The sequence below is a fragment of the Protopterus annectens genome, chromosome 8.part0 (assembly GCF_019279795.1).
Source record: "Protopterus annectens isolate FY-2018-M chromosome 8.part0, PAN1.0, whole genome shotgun sequence".
NCBI lineage: Eukaryota > Metazoa > Chordata > Ceratodontiformes > Protopteridae > Protopterus > Protopterus annectens.
Genome location: NC_056741.1, coordinates 1,285,609,969 through 1,285,627,388, shown reverse-complemented (window position 1 = coordinate 1,285,627,388; position 17,420 = coordinate 1,285,609,969). Strand labels below are relative to the sequence as shown.

At 41.6% G+C, this 17,420-nt stretch overlaps 1 protein-coding gene across 1 annotated transcript in view; it reads right to left on the bottom strand.

Moving 5' to 3' along the window:
- The window catches only part of CIC (capicua transcriptional repressor), a 1,784,113-nt gene that overhangs the window by 228,433 nt on the left and 1,538,260 nt on the right, over positions 1-17,420 (bottom strand). Inside the window, exon 14 of the mRNA XM_044080802.1 lies at positions 8,699-8,883. Within this exon, the coding sequence (XP_043936737.1) occupies positions 8,699-8,883 (185 nt within the window). The remainder of the gene's footprint in view (positions 1-8,698; positions 8,884-17,420) is intronic.

Genomic DNA, 17,420 nt, shown 5'->3' with positions numbered 1-17,420 from the left:
GTGTGTATCAAGTGATATTGGTGGATTGTAATTACAGAAGATTTGAGTGGCCTTTTACGGTTGAAATTTTCTGAAATGGGTAGTTAATTGGTTCATACATTTTGTTTCATTGCTTATTAAAAGAATGTTTAAAACTACAAATTTAAAACCCATTCTAACAAGTGGTGCTGTATTATACAAGGAATAGAATTTAATACAGTCAGGAAGATGAATCAAAAAACAAATATGTGTATGCATGGCCCTAAAAAATGTGTGCAAGTAGTCTGTTATGAAAACAGATCAAAGGTAAACTTAATCCTCCACTAGCCAGATGCATTTTCTATGAATCTGGGTTTTCATGCTATTTTAATGAGTACGAGTTTCAAGGGCAGAGAAGTTTACAGCTCATGCTAAATCTGTATTCACTGCAAGACTGTATTGTTTGTTTAGCAAATGGCTATCTGTGTTTGTGTTATTTTATTTCAGTATATCTGTAAATATTGTGTTATGCCGCAGTGGTACTGCGGTAGCATTGTTACCTCACATCAAGAGGTTCTCCCGTTCGATTCTCAGCTTGGCTTGGGAGTGCCTTCTGTGTGGAGTCTGCATGTCTTCTCCACGGTTGGGTAGCGTTCCAAAGACATGCGTGCGTAAATGGGCGTGCCATTGTTGAAGGTTGGGCGTCGAGCTGGCACCTCAGCTTTTTGTAAAAATCTACTGCCAATCATTAGCGGACCAGAATTCCGCTGTGGCGACCCCTTACCTGGAAAAAGCCGAAAGACAAATATCTGCAAACATTGTGGAAGTAAATAAGAAAACAGCATGCACACTGATAGATTTGAACAGTGTGTATGGTAACTGGTGAGAAATAGCCAAGTAATGGAACACTGGAATGGCTGGGAAGGGGGCTGCTGCTGGAGGGTAGAGGTTGCTGCAACAGGGGTTACTCGGGGGGGGGGCAATCTATTACCCTGCTAGGGCCCTATTTGACTATGATCCAGTTCTGGTATTTAAAGTAGGAAATAAGTACACAAAGGTAGTTGCAGTTTAACTACATTACAAGGTATATTTTTCTTATGCATTTAAATGATTTAAGGAAATTACTGGAGTGGCTTTCTTGGGGAGTGACCTACCTGTGGGTGTGGCTCAAATAGGGTTTTTTATGAGTATGTTGTGGGTAGGGTGTAAGGGGGTGCCGGAGCACTACTTCGCCTAGGGCGCCATTTCAGCTAAGGCCGGCCCTGAGCATATGAAACTGACAATTTAAAGCCCTTACAGCCAGGGTAGCAGAAGTGTAGACTTTTTTTCCCCCATCTGTCTAGAGCCCTAGAATCCCTATCAGAGGGGGACAGGGTTTTTTGAAGTGGAAGCTTTAACCTCCTTGGGACCCTGAGATATAGTTTCTGGGTCAGCAGCGAGGTTTTTATATAGGAATTTATGAGAATCCGGGACCCTGTAGTATCTGTCTGGCTTAGCAGGTGCAGGGGGTAAAGAGTCAGGGGACAGGCCGGACTCTGAAAATGCATCATCTATAATGTCTAGAACAGGTGAAATAGCAAGGGGTCTGTGCTGAGGAAGAAGCAGAAAGTCTCTGAGCCTTTTCTTAGATTCAGAATAACCTTGGCTCTCCCAGTGGAAATGCTCCCTCATAGTATGCAGGGTTTCCCCAAAAGAATAATCCTCAGGAAGAGAGGCTGAAGGAATGGATTCTTCAGCATCAGAATCCTCATAGGGAAGCATGGAGTAATCTCGTTCAGAAGAGGAATCAGAGGAAATAGATACCTGATCAGAAGAATCATACTCTGTCTCTTGCCTAGGCCTCTTATCAGGAGGGGGATGGGAGCCCCTGATCAAAGTAATTATGTCTTCGGACATTTTGAGCATCTGTTTGTTAGGCATGGAAGTCTGAGTAAGAGAATGCTGTACTTGTTTCTTTGTCTTTAGAGCTGCTTTAGTCTTTGTCTTTGAAGCTGAAGATGGCTTAACATATAGCTGTGTAGGTCTGAAGACACCCTCAGAAGCCGATGCCTGCTCAGCGGCTCCGGACCCATCTGAGGGTATGATTTCCGAGTGTCCAATACCTTGAGTATCCAGAGGCCCAGTCGGCTCCATGTGGGAGTTGGTAGAGGCCTGTGGCTCTGAGGTAGCGGGCGCCAGGGGCTGCAAAAGCGCCTCACTGAGAACTGGCGACTGGCCTAGTAGAGGCTCCGTCGTCAGTTTTGGACCTCGGATGCCTATCCTTGTCCTTGCGTTTTTTGTAAACTCCGGTTGTCGGCTGGTCTGATGGCATTATATAATTAAATCTTCGGCCAAAGTAATGAAATGCAAAATCGAACCGACGCTTGATAGTGCGTTGGTTAAATCTAGCACAAAACCGACAGCTAGCAACGTTGTGATCAGGGCCTAGGCAAGGAATACAGTAAGAGTGAAAATCCTTATGAGGTATTTGCTTCCCACAAGAAATACAATTGTTAACTTTTTCTGACATCGGTCTGGAGCAAGAAAAAAAAAGTTTCCCCAACGGGGTACTTAGCTTTAATAAAGACTTTGTTTCTGAAATTCGGATTTGAAAATCTCATGAGTCGGCCGACTGGCACTTGCGAACTGCTTTTGCTTCCAGCACTGCGCAGCAAGAAAGACTGAAGAAAATGGCGTCGGCTGCATCTTTTATACCCCTGGCACACCGACTGAGGGTAGCCTGCTAGCAGGATAACCCAAGAGTAATGACTGCAACAGTGAAACACGATGAACATCCTTGTGTCCATGTTTGTTGATGTACCACCTAACTGTGGTTGTGTTACTGTCTGTAAAGACTGTTTAGGGTCTTGGAGACCAAACAGAATAGAAGGCCTTAAATGCAAGAGTAAGTGCCCTCATTTCTTTTATGTTGATGTGGTCAGACCTTTGATGAACAGGCCATAGATTCTGAACCATCAAATTGTTGGAACAGGCTTCCCACCCCAGCTCTTGAGTAGGGGTGGGGGTCTGAAAAGGTACAACCGGATTGAGGGATAGTTTCTGAATCCCCAGAGAAACTCCAGTTTGAGATAAGGAAGTAAGGGGATCGGAAATTCCAGATGATGACAACACTGGAGCCAAATTGCCTTCAGGTACCAATGAAGGTTCCTCATATGAAGCTTGGCAGAGGACAGCATGGGAATGATAGATGCTATGAACCTAGGACTCTGAGAAATTCCCTTGCCGTAGTGAGAGAAAGAGGAAGCAGAGACTGAAAATAGATAGTCAGACACAGAACATTATGAAAAGGAAGAGAAGCCAACATTAGGACAGACTGCATTCTGCACCCCAGAAAATTTTCATCTTGAGATGGAGTCAGATTTGACTTCTTGAGATTGATGGTGAATCCCAGACAGTGCAGAAGGAGCATGGTGAATTTATGATCCTATAAAAGCCTGGCCGGAGAAGGAGCCTGAAGAAGCAGGTTGTCCAGATAGGGAAATATCTAGATTCCCAAAAGCGTGCAAAAGGCTACGATAGGGGACAGTCATTAGGTGAACACCCCTGGGACTGTAGAAAGATCAAAGGGCAAAGTAGACAACTGAAAATGAGAGGAATAAACAGATTAATGCAAAAACTTCCTGAAAAGAGAGTGAATGGGAATATGAAGATAAGTGTCCTTTACATCTAACAAGTCTGAAGGGAAAACATCCTGAAGGAAGGAATCTTTAGAAAAGTATTTACCCAGTTCTTCTCTGAAAGTCTGGAATGGGGTGAGTGGTGCCTTGGTCCAGTAAGTCCAGCAGAACCCAAGAAAAATAAGGAAGTTGCTCTGGAAGAGTTTGACGGAGCCTTGAGAAGGGGGAAGGAATTTCCATGCCATAAAATAACCAAAACAGATAATGGACAGAACTCAGGAGTCTGAAGTTATCTTTTCCTCACAGAGATACAAAGGGGAACCTGGCTATGAGAAGATGAGAAAAAATACAAAGACATGCATCTGGAGGGCTTCTCCCCAGGCCTCCACTGAAAATTGGCTTCATTCCAAGTCGGACTTTCCTGGTTAACAAATGTTAAATAAATAAATAAATACAATAAAATAAATATGTCAGGTGGAGGCAGGTTTGTCCTGGAAAAGGGGCTTTTGAGTTTTTTTTTAAAGTCTGAGTGGGCTTATCAGAGAATACATACTTAGAAGCCCGCTTCCCCTCAGAAGGCTGATGAGGCTGCCCATGCACAAAGGCAGACTTAGAAGGATAGTTTCCTTTAAACTTAAGTATGGGAGAAACAAATATTTGTTTAAGATCCTGCATCACTTTCCTTTTATCTTGTAGAGTCTTAAACAGTTCGTCAGCAGCCATATCAAAGAGATTTTGCGTGCCTAAAGGTGCATCCAGTAGTTTGGCTTTAATATCATCAGATAGAGCTTGGATGCGAAGATACGAACACCTCCTCATAATTGAACTAGAAGCAGCAGTCCTACAAGATGCATCAGCTGCAACAAAACTACACTTGATGAAGTGACAGGCAATCTGAGAAGTGGAGCTCAGCAAGGACAGGTCAGCAGTCTTACCTTCAGAATGAGGAAGGTCAGGCGACCCCCCCCCCCCAAGTTGCAACAAAAGGGCTAAAACGTACCTGGTCATATGAGCCTAACAATTAATGCCCCTAAAGGCCAAAGGGGCAGAAGTACACACTTTATTTCCCCAGAGTCTCCATAACCCGACTATCTTTATCAGATGGAAGAAGCTTGGGTGAGGATAAAAGTTTGGATGGTTTATCAGGAGAAACAGAGATCACTGCAGAATCTGAAGGACACTTGTAGAGATACTTAAAGGCCTCAGGCACCTTATAAAGACAGTCAGGATTCATAGTGGCTGGAGGATGGGAGTCAGCGGTCAAAGAGGTAGCTGCAAATGTATCCAACAAGGCATTCAACACAGGGGAAACTACAGAAGGTTTAGGAGATTCCATATGCAAAGACTTATAATACCTCTTTTGAATATCAGAGACTTGTGAACAATTCATCTTAAAATGCTCCATCATGCAAACAACCATGCCTCCAAAGACAATTCCCTTAAAGGATAATCAGGACACAAGGAATCCTGTTCCTCAGACCCACAGTATAAAGGAGAGGTACTCTGCGAGAAGGCCAGTAGCTCATCCCCAGAGTGCCCTTCCTCGGCTGAAGACTCAAACTTCCTACCCCTTTTGGCAAGAGTACAGGACTAAAGGAAAGCAGGAGCAGACACCCTCCTGAGGAGGTCTTAAAGCCATCAGGGCTTTAAACATATACTGGGTAAAATCCTGCCATTCCTTCTAAGGATCACTACCAATGAAAGAAATGTGCTTGGATTTCTGCTTCCTCAGAAAGTCATGAGCTTTGATGAGCCTAGGAGAATCTGAGCCACACCTAGATTTGATAAGGGTACTCAGCACTTTTTCTGTAACCAGAATCTGAGGAATCCCCCTAGGCCGCTGAAACAATCAGCCATGGTTTTCCTTCAACGTAAATACTTTGCAAAGCTTCAGTGGACATGCGAGAAGTCAGTTCTCAGCTGGCCTCCGATAGGATTGTGGCACAGGAAACAGGCATTAGCACTGGATGGTCTTTAGGTCTTCTCAAGAGACATCGAACAATGCTTGGAGAACAGCTTCAGATTGAGACTTCTTGGTCATCTTCTTAAGAGACGGCTGTACCTCACAGTGAACGGATTTGGCCATGGTTCCCTGGGTGAAACGTTTGAGACGGTGGTTCTCAAGGTAAATGGAAAGACAGGACAGATTGCTGCAAAGTGTTTTAGGAACAAAAGCCTGACAAATGGTACACTGAGTATGACTATGTGAAGTACCTAAGCGGAACAAACACTTCTTGTGACAATCTATATGAGGAATCTGCCTCCCAAATTGACATTTTCTTTTCCTGGATGACATGAGCCCTAAGTATACAAGAAAAAGAATGAACCCTAGTGGGGCATTGATCTGTAAAAGGCTCAACAGAAACCAGGTCAGGACAGGGCATTCAGACTGATGTTTAACTGTGGCATTTGGACTGGTGGCAAAGAAGTTCTAAGTATCCAGTATGCGTATGTCACCTTTATACCTATGCCTGGGTGGGAAACATACACTTGACATGTGAAGCTGGGAAGACGTAAAGGCTTTACTATACTGGCTGAATGTTGGGCTTTCCTTGGCAGGAGATCTCGAAGTGACAAATACTGCAACAGTGATATGGAAGGACATCTTAGTGTTCTCTCACTGAAAACATTGGCACATTCTGGAAATAGTCTCTGAGAAAGAGAAACTCCCAGAGGGAGAATCAGAAACTGTGCTCTCCTCTGAGTTAAAAACCTGAGGAGAAAACCCAGTATCCATTCCTTCATTTTCCTATTCAGATTCAGAATCTTGAATCTCTTCAGGAAAAGTGGTATCCCTCTTTCTTTTACTACAAATCACTTTATAAGTAGGATCAAAAGCATGAATTAAATCATGTGCAAGACCCAGTAAACTACTCATGTCTAAGAATATTTGAGGAGGAGTAGTTATATGTTTAGTTTTTTTTATGTGTTTAGTTTTCTTTTTGACAGGAAAAATGGGGCCAATAGTGTTAATAATGACAACATTCTGACAAAACAGGAAAGCCTTCCTTGTTTTCTCTCCCAGGACTGACAAGTGTACTTCTCCCTTACCAACAGCCACAGAGGACATGGCTAACCCCAGTCCAGATAGCTGTAGGTGCTATACCAGACGGATCTGAGGTAAAAGATTAGTCTGACGTACAGCTAATGGCACAACTGATTGCCTACCTGTGGCTGAGGCAAACTACTAGGCTGTTTGTTTAACTTTTTTTCTTTTTGTGGTCAAAGGAGGACTGACTGCAGGACCTGCAGTTTGTTACATGGTCAAGCCAAAAAAGCCAGTAAAACTTAAAAGCCTTTAAACATCACTTTTTCAGATAAAATACAGTAAAAAAACACTCTAAAATACCTTACCAACCCCAGACAGTAAAAGAAAAACAATTTCTCCACAGAAAAAAAGTTTTCAATTACTTTGAACAACTTTTAAACCCACATAAAAAAGTAGCAATCTTGTTTAAAAGTATAACAGTCTTGGGATAGTCAGTTCCTGAACAGGAAAGTATTAATACATTTTTTTTCCAAAGGGAACTTATCTGCCCAGCAAAGGAATAGCATAAGCCAACCGTCAACCCTCGAAAACCTCACAGGAGCATAGGTTCATAGGTTGGTACTAGGCTATCAGCTCTATCAACTTCTGACACCTTAAATCTCTAATGCACACTTAATTCTCCCTCTTTGTAACTCACTATTTTCATCACTCTCATCTTTTCAGTACTCCCTCTGAAATAATATAGCAATAACCCACGCCTGGGTGTGGGTAATGCTGGATTTACCCAGGGTTGGCGTGGTTTGGTCATGAGGGCGAAGCCCAAGTGGCCAAACAAAGCCAACCGTGGGTAAATCCAGCATTACCCACACCCAGGCGTGGGTTATTGCTATTATATAATGACATTATTTAAGAAAAAAAATAATTACTTTTCTTAAATAATGGCATTGTATAATGCCTCCTTGCTGCCCTTCCGCAGCTATCTGGTATTCTGCGGCAGTTCTGATGTACTGCGCATGCGTATGCCTATGCAGTACATCAGAGCTGTGGGCAAAAGCAACGGAGAAAACAAGATCTCCGTTGCTTTTTACTGTTTCGCTATGTTAAATGGGTTTAACATAGCGAAACAGCTTTAAAAAAAGCAACGGAGATCTCCGTTGCTTATTTTAAAGCTGTCTCGCTATGTTAAACCCATTTAACATAGCGAGATAGGTTTAAAAAAAAAGTAACGGAGAAAGCAAGAACTCCTTTAACATAGCGAGACAGTGTTTTAAAAAAGACTTATACTAATGGAAAAAGTCCGGGCGACCAGACCTTTTTCCATTAGTATAAGTCGATTTACAACGTGCACGCTGACCAATCAGCATGCACGTTTTGGAATATTAATGGGGGGTCATGGTATAATATCCAACAGTAAATGAAATGACCACACTCCCACAAAAGATCCTCATAATTTTCTACCAGCTGTTTCCTTCCTGAGCTTTAACATCTAACAGTTTTCAAGCATTATTTCTGAAAGTCCATGTTTCCATTCCACAGTGTTCACTTGTTGGCAGCACCTACAACATAAGACTGCAGACTTTCACAGACAGATTTATGCGAGTAAAGCAGATCAGTTTTCACCGTAACCAACTGTTCCACTCCACTTCACATACTTGCTTATCATCTTGACTTTTTCATTCACAGATAGTTTCACCCGTTGTACTGCTGCTTTCAAATGTTACTCCATGTTGTCTAGTACAGCTGACAACTTTCTTTATACCTGCTGGGTTGTTGCACGCTCCCAGTACTAGAACCAAACATACATATCAGAGCAATTAACAGCTAGGACACCCACACCAACACATTTGGATGGCACAACAAGAGCACAGACAATAAATGAGATGCAGTACACTCTCCTGCTATAAACATCACTAACTGTACTAATTGCCACTTTCTTGACAGTACTTAGGAAGAATGCGGGCATCCACACTTAGTTGTTAATGCTTGGAAAATTACCATTGAAAGCAGTCAGCAACATGCATACTAACCTTTTATAATTTCAGGCAACTAAAAGCCACTCATTAACACAGTTACAATACCTGAGACCATACAGCACCCTGGACAGATGAAGAAATCCAAGAAGTTAGCAACCTACCTGCTATAAGTGGCTGTACAACAGCCTGCCCATTCTGGGTTATAGCCGCAATTCCCAGTGTCATTGGTGGTGCAGTTCCTAACTGTGGCTGTACATATGTGGCAGCAGTAGCTGTAGCTTGCGTGGGTGAAGCAGTGGTCACACTTGTGAGACCTGGCCCTGGTGCTGAATGAACATACGTGATCCTAAAAGGAAGAAAAAAGTGGTATGATATACACAGAAAAGACTAGTACAACCTTACGCCAAACAACTACTTTCACATCATTAGCAGCATAACTTTAGTCTTCAAAGTAGTTTGCAGATTTCCTACAAGACTCACCAATTATATTTTCTGTACCTTTTCTGTTGATTACAATAGCCATCAGTTACGACACCATTCCATAATGCACAAGTACCATCTTATGGGACCTTTGTTGCCAATGCCCCCTGCTCCGTACTGCGTATACCTTTAATGCCCTACAATAAACTAACTTTTGGTTCACACCCCAACTAAGTCTCCTGCATAGCAGGACTCCAACCATGTCATGGTCCTTTAAGAGGTATATTTTTCTAAAGCTTTTCCAAATGCTAAGAGAAAGTAAGGGACAATGTCACAGAGAAAGGTTACGGCAAAGTCTTGTCCCTTGCCACTGACTAATCATAACAAACTTAGAGTATTTGCCATGCCCTTTGCTATATGAATGCATCAAGAACTTTCAAACAAGCCTGCCTTATTTACTAAATAAACAAAACATAGTGAACCACCACCAACAGCCTCCTAAATGGAATCAGTGTAGCTACTGCCTCTCCCTTCAAAGAATGACACTGCAGCCCAGATGTGTTCAGCTCACTTGCTTAGCGAGTCTTAAAGTAATCATAAACTATGACGCCTCCAAAGAGTATGCTATTGCTGTCATAATACTCTACAATGTAAGCTGGCTATAATGTCATTCTTGTCCTTCTAGAGATATTCAGTGCACTTTCCATTTTTTTAGCTCTCCAACACCATCACATATAAGCACTACAAACCCAGCAGTGTAACCATCATACAGTTTTATTCTTGCTTTAAAGAGAGTTCAACCCTAGTGACTGTGCAGGGCCTTACAGCAAATCAAGAAATAACGAAAATGTGACTCTTATAATATTACTAAATAATACATAAAATCTATATTTCCCTGACTTACAATTTCCAATATCCAAAGCTAGGGCTGCCACCTTTTCAAATGCCCAAAGTGGGACAATTTTGGTACAAACGTCAGATTTTGCAAGCCGAAACCTACCCACGGCCAGTACAAATGACAGAACTTCACTTCTTTGCCTAAATAAAAGCTTATTCTTGTAGCATTGTAGTTGCTTATTCTGTTTCTTATAACATTTAGGTATTTCAGATAAAGAATAACTGTTCTATTCAACTAGTACATAAAATATAGGAAATCATTTTGTCCTAAAATCTCAGGACATTTACCATTTCTACAATTTTTTTGCAGGACACAACTACCCAAAGAGGGACTGTCCCTCACAAAGTGGGACAGGTGGTAACCCTACCAAAGCTGGAGTTAGGCCACCTACAGGAGCTGGAAGGTAAGTACACCTGACCCATCAAGGTGAGTTCTTTCACAGATCAACTGATAAAGTAAGAATGTACTAGTTACATCTAACACAGACAACTCCCCTTAATGGCTTAAATAGTTGGTTTGAATCTCAGGCAGTAAAACCAACAAGGTGGAAAAAAATTGGAGGACTACAAAAAACAGACCTCCGAAAGCTGATTCCTGAACTAATTCCTCACCAACAGATGCCTGCCACCCCCCCCCCCCCACAACAAAAGTCTCTATCAGACAATAATGTTTGGTGAAGATATCTTAAAGCACTTCTTGGACTCGTACTCTCTTTTTGTTGATTGGTCTTTGAAATCAACATTATCCTTTAAGTGCAAAGAATACTGCTTACAGATGTGGAATAGAACTTGATTTGCAACAGTGAAGATATATTGAGGGGACTTAGAAGGGAAAATAGAAGAGTGTATACTTCTGAAGAAATTTATGAAAATATTTGGTTTTGAAGACATACATTCAGCAGAAGGAACTCTGACATAATTTACACATTATTCCTAGATTGGACAGAAATTATATTTCATAGGAGTACATGCATTTAATTCAAAGTTTCCATACGCATCCAGTAACTACTTCAGATCATGTATCAATGAAAACTAAACAAACATGCAGCGTAATAAAGTAAAAATGAGACCCTGGCACTTTTCAACCTACATATTTAAAAAAGTGTAATTTATGGAATGGGTAGTGGAAATTATTCAAGAGTTATTAGAGAAAACAAAAATTTCTTCAGAAGTGATTGGCAGTGAATGGGATAAAATAAAAATGGAATTTAAAAACAGTAGAAATAAAAAAAGAAAAAGATACAATTAAGAGGTAATAGGAATTATTTACAGGGACTTACAAAGGTTGAAGTACTGCAGAATAAAAAAAAATCTCACAGAACAATAAGAGGTGGAACTGTGGAGCGCGAAAGAGAAAATAAGGCTTTATTTGGATGATATAAATGAGTTTAGAAAGACTGCTGTTAATCAACTATTTTTGATAACTCCAGAGCACAACTTTTTTAGCACAATGACTTGGGCAACAGACAGTAGAAAGGGTTTTTGATAAACTTAGGGAGTCTATAACAAGAAAACTAACCAGAACTCATGTAGACAGATTAGAAATACTTTGGAAATTTTATGAAAAATTGTATAAAGCAGAGAAATGTGGAAATCCAGAAAGAGCACAAATGGAAACATTTATGGCAGGCTTAACTACACCAATTTTATAGACAGATGAGACTCAACAGCTAATAGTTAAGACAGGAGCAGATGACATACAAATGGTGATGTATAATCTGCAGAAAAGTCTCCAGTAACAGATTGTATTCCTGTGGAAATATGAAGGGAAGAAAGTGATAAAGATTTGTACGATTTTGTTGAACAGGATTTTAAAGGGAGGGAAAGCACAACCATCTAGGAAAAAAACTGTGGTGGATGTTTTACATAAAGATAGTAAAGGCTTGTCAGACCCAGCTTCATTTAGACCCTTTTCAAGTTTAAACCATGGCTATAAAGTATTTAAGCTTATACCAGCTAAAAGAATGGCAAAGGTGTTACCAAAATTGATAAATATGGATCAATGTGGTTTTGCCGAGGTTGGCAAATATCTGACATTAATAGAACAGTGAGAGGAAACCGACCATAAGAAAATACCTCTGTTGTTGGTGGGTCTCCTGATACAGAGAAAGCATTCAACAGAGTAAGCCAGGATTTTGAATTGTTGTTGTTGTTATTTTTCAGCTTTTCCCGGTTGGATTTTGAGTAAGGCAAAGGAAACATTTACATTCCCTGATACAATAATGAGGTTAATTAATAGTATATATGAAGAATTACAAGCAAGAATGAAAGTGAGAGGGTTGCTCCGTGATAGGTTGTGTTTGAACAGATAAACCAGGCAGGGATGCCCTCTTTTCCCTTTGTTTGCTTTATATTTAACGCCACTAGCAGAGAAAATAAGGGACTCTGAAATTCAAAGAATATAACTGGTATGGTAATCAAGAACCATTAGCTTTACTTGTAGACAATATTATTTTGTATCTGATAAATCCAAAAAGGACATCTCAGTGTTGTGGAACATTTTGAGGCAGTTTCAGGTCTTTTCGGGATATAAAATTAAAGATAGAACAAAGGCTATAGCTGTAAATTATGTACCCACATACAAATTGGTTCAGCAATATCAATATTTAAGGGGCCATAATAAGATGAAGTATTTAGGAGTATGGATTAAAAAGGCTTAGGTTATGGCAGCTAAGGATAAGTGGTAAGAGACTAAACAAAAGATAACATAAGAGATCTGGGAACACAGGTTGACAGCAACCTCTCTTTTGACCACCACATTGCCCCTGTGGTCAGAAAGTCCTTCTATGTGGCACATATCATCACTAAGGGTTTTCCATCCAGGAAGAAAGAGGTCATTGTCTCCCTCTACTCTTCCCTCATTAGGCCAATCATCGAGTACAATGCCCCATTTGGCATGTACCTCACTAGACACCTGTAACAACTGGAGAGGCCGCAAAAGTACCTCACAAAGAGGATCCTAGGCCTTAAACACTTGTCCTATATGGACAGACTAAAAAAAACTCCAACAATTTTCTGTTTCATATCGCCTACTTAGAGGCAATCTCTGCTTCACTTACAAAGCCATGTCTGACCCAGCTCTGTTAGAAATGCTACATCTAAAGAAATCCCAATCCCTTGGAACCACATGCTCCATAGACCTCAACCTCATTACCACAATCAACAGAACATGGTGGAGGGGCAGGTTCATAACCCAGAGACTGCCCATGCTATGGAATAGACTTCCCATACATATCAAGCAGAACACCTCACCGGCCCTCTTCAAGAGAAATCTTGATGATTATTTGTGCCTGCACTTTAAAACTCGTTTTTTTGTTGTAAACTGTATTTTTTAACTGTTACTGGCTTCCCACTCAAGTGTGACAGCCATTACTGCACTATAAAAGTGTTTTTGCTTTTGTTTCTACTGTTTTCTTGAAAAAAAAAACAAAACAAAAAAAATCTTGCTCTTTTCCCACCTTACTAAGCTACAAAAGTCCAGTTTCAGATACCTGCTGATACCTGGACTGTGTTTAAGCTTCTGTGTTTGGCCATACCTTACTTGGGCAAAAAGGAAGTTTCTTTGTTCACCAGTGAGAGTGGGGAGCTCTGAACAGCCTACCTGTCCTTGAAGGAGTGGTTTCTGCCCAGAAAATGTAGTTTTATTGGCCATTTTGGGCTAATTTCTATCTCTTTAATCTTTCTGATATAAAAACCGCATTTACGCAGCTTTTGCATTTATATAAGCTCAGCAGATCCTGCCCAGGTGTCCTGCAGAGACCTACAATGTCAGAGAGACAAAAGGAAAGACTTTGAAGTGTTTAAGTACCATTTTTTGTTTTTTCTTGTTGCTTATTGCTATTTCCGCCTAAATGCTCGTTTTCTGGCATTTACTGCTTCTCAGAATGCTCATTTTACACTGAAACTGCATTTATTTGTGCCTGCACTTTAAAATTAGTTTTTTGTTGTAAATTGTATTTTTTAACTGTTACTGGCTTCCCACTCAAGTGTGACAGCCATTACTGCACTATAAAAGTGTTTTTGCATTTGTTTCTACTGTTTTCTTGAAAAAAAACACACAAAAAAAAAAACTGGTTATTTTCCCGCCTTACTAAGCTAGAAAAGTCCAGTTTCAGATATCTGCTGATACCTGGACTGTGTTTAAGCTTCTGTGTTTGGCCATACCTTACTTGGGCAAAAAGGAAGCTTCTTTGTTCACCAGTGAGAGTGGGGAGCTCTGAACAGCCTACCTGTCCTTGCAGGAGTGGTTTCTGCCCAGAAACAGTAGTTTTATAATTTCTATCTCTTTAATCTTTCTGATATAAAAAACGCATTTGCACGGTTTTGCGCATAGTGCAGCGGCAGTTAGCTAGGGTTAAACTATCTCCGGCTCTATAGAGTCTGCTCTTCAGTTTTTCCCTTGGTACAAGCCAGTCCATCCGTTTTAGCACTGAAATCAGAGCTTTCTGACTAGCACTTGATTCAATAAGAGACAGAAGCACTAATAAACTATTGTACTCGACCCCCAACTGTTGTTTGTAGGGAACAGTCTAACTACTCTAACTACTCTCCCTACCAGGCAAATAAGAACAGCTCCATAAAACCATACAGGCATGTCCAAGAGTCAGCTCCCAGTGTGTTCACCTGTGCACCTGATGAATTCAGGTATCCTGAGGCAGTGTCACAACTGTCTCATGTACAAAGACAACCCCCTCCTCTTATCACACAACACCAAAGTCTGCGAGAGATGCACTTACATAGCTAGACTTGAGGCAAAGCACTCTCCAGTCATGACTGGAATTGACAATCAAGAGGAGCAGGTACCAACCTGCAACACTCCACCTGCTACACATAGACCCACACATAGATACATAAAGACATATTCGGAGGCTCTAAATAAAAATCTGTGGAAACAACAGAGACCTCCAAAGCAGACACGCAAGCAACCTACACCCACCAACAAACTGCAATCATCACATAACCACCAAAACCAGTGTGCCACACAACCACAGCCCTTAAGGCAAACCACCTTACCAAACACACTTGTAATAGGTGACTCCATAGTCAGGCACATCGATGTCCCCCTCACCAGGCTGGACAAGGAGAAGGTCACTGTCAGTTGCTTGTCGGTCGCCAGAATCTGCCACATTACCCACGCACTCAGGTCACTCCACAAGTACAAGTATGACTCTGTCATTGTCCATGTTGGTGTGAATGACCTGAGATGTACCTCCCTGGACTACATGAAAAGAGACATAGAGGAGCTCTCTGATTATGTAATCAAGGCAGGTATGACACTAGCCCTGAGTAGCATCTTACCCACACCAAGAATGATACCTCAGTACAAGGAAAAAAAATGATAAATATCAACAATTGTCTTAAGTTTTTGGTGTCATTCAAAGGGGATCCAGTACATGTCTGCCTGGGATGACATGCTCGACAAGCCTCGATACTTCGCCAGAGATGGCTTGCACCTGGCACCCCAAGGGATTCAGGATACTGGCAAAGGCTCTTACCACTCCAATAGTGCCTTTTTTAGGCAAGGCTCAAAAAACAAATCCACCACTGTAACAAGTACTAGTGACTAAAAACTGAGGGTCATGCTGCTGAACACTAGGAGTTTAAATGTCAAAATGCACTCTCTCGAGGCACTCCTCAGCATGGAGAACATTGATATTTGTGCAGTAACGGAGACCTGGTTCAAGGCTCAAGAGAGCACCCCAGTGATTCCAGGCTACAACTCATACCACACATTTCGGCTGCAAAACCCGGACCGAAATACAAAGGGAGGAGGCGTATCCATATTCATCAAGGATAACCATACCTCCAGACTGGTTGCAAAGTATGATGCCTCGGAAATCATCCAAGTGCAACTGACAATGGGCAAAACTGCAATCCAGATTGTAGCTTGCTACAGGATCACCTTCCCAGCCCCGTTACATGCATTCTTCTTTTCTCGAGGCACTGGAAAACATGAGAGTCCAACCCAACACCCTTGCTGGGTGATTTCAACTACCCAAACATCAACTGGGAAAACTACGGAAGTACTAATACCTTTGCTCAGTGCTTCCTGGAGTACATTAACTCCAATGCTCTGGACCAGCTTATTAACACCCCCACAAGAGGTAAAACTATACTGGACCTGGGTCATCACCAACATGAGGGACAAATGCTCCACACCTGTGTTAAACTCATTGGTCAGATCAGATCATAAACTCATCACCCTAGATATCCACATACCACCCTCACCCCCCACCTCAAAAGAAACCATGGTGAAAAACTTCTCCAAGGCGAACTTTATGCTACTCAAGACAGAGGTGGCAAACCGCTACTCCCCAGCAGAAAGGCAATATGATTGAATTTGCTATATCCTACACAAAAGCACTCTACAAGCACCTACATGAGTTCATGGACTGTGCTATCCCAAACAAGACCAGGACCCACTCCTCCAAAAAGAGGAAACCAGTCTGGTCGACTTCTGCTATAAATAAGGTCTATAATAGAAGTAAGAAATTATTGCAAAAAAGAGTAAAAACCCAGGAATGGAGGGGCTCCCTGACCAACCTTAGCAAAAAAGCTAAGAACCCTCATAAAAACCTCTAAGGCGAGCTTTGAAAGAAAAATCACAACAGACACCAAAGACAATCACAAAGCATTTTTTAGCTATGTCAAAAACCTAAATAACAACTCGCAGATCTGCTCTGAGCTACAGCACAACGGTTCAAAATTCATGGAAACAACTGACATCGCCAATATACTAGCAGATAGGTTCAGTGCAAACTTCACCCCACCCTCACCCCCCCAAAGGGCCCATTTCCATATCAGAAGATTGTACTGCCACTAAAATCACAGACACTCAGGTGAAAATAGCACTTTCCAAGGCATGAAACACGGCATCCATGGGACCAGACAGCATCCCAGGCTGCGTACTACATGAACTCCAAAACAAATTAATCCCTCACCTTAATACTATGTTTAACCACAGCCTCAGGCTATGTGCCTACAGAATGGCGCACGGCAACAGTTATACAACTCCACAAAGGAGGCCAACACCGAACCCGGGAATTACCACCCCATCAGCCTGATGAGTCTCGTCTGCAAGGCCATGGAGCACATCATCATGGAACTCATAAACAAAGACATTGGGAACCTACAAACCCTTGACCCCACCCAGTTTGGGTTTGTAAAGGGAAGGTCTTGTCTCCAAAATCTGGTTGACTTCTTCAAAATGGTCACTAAAGCAATAGATGAGGGAAAGGTGGTTCACACAGCATACCTTGATCTTGCAAAGGCCTTCGATATCATTCCCCACTCTGGAATTATTGAAAAACTCACCAACCTAAATATAAACCCCTATGTTACAAGATGGGTTGCTAACTGGCTCACGGATAGAACCCATTCAGTGAGAATAGGAAACGCTAGATCCGACTCCAAACCTGTGACTAGTGGTGTACCACAGGGCTCAGTCCTGGGACCCCTCTTGTTCAGTATCTACTTCTTGGAGGTACAAGAAAACATGGAGGGACTATGGCTAACAAAGTTCGCAGATGACTGCAAATGGGGTGCTATAATTGAGACCCCTACTGA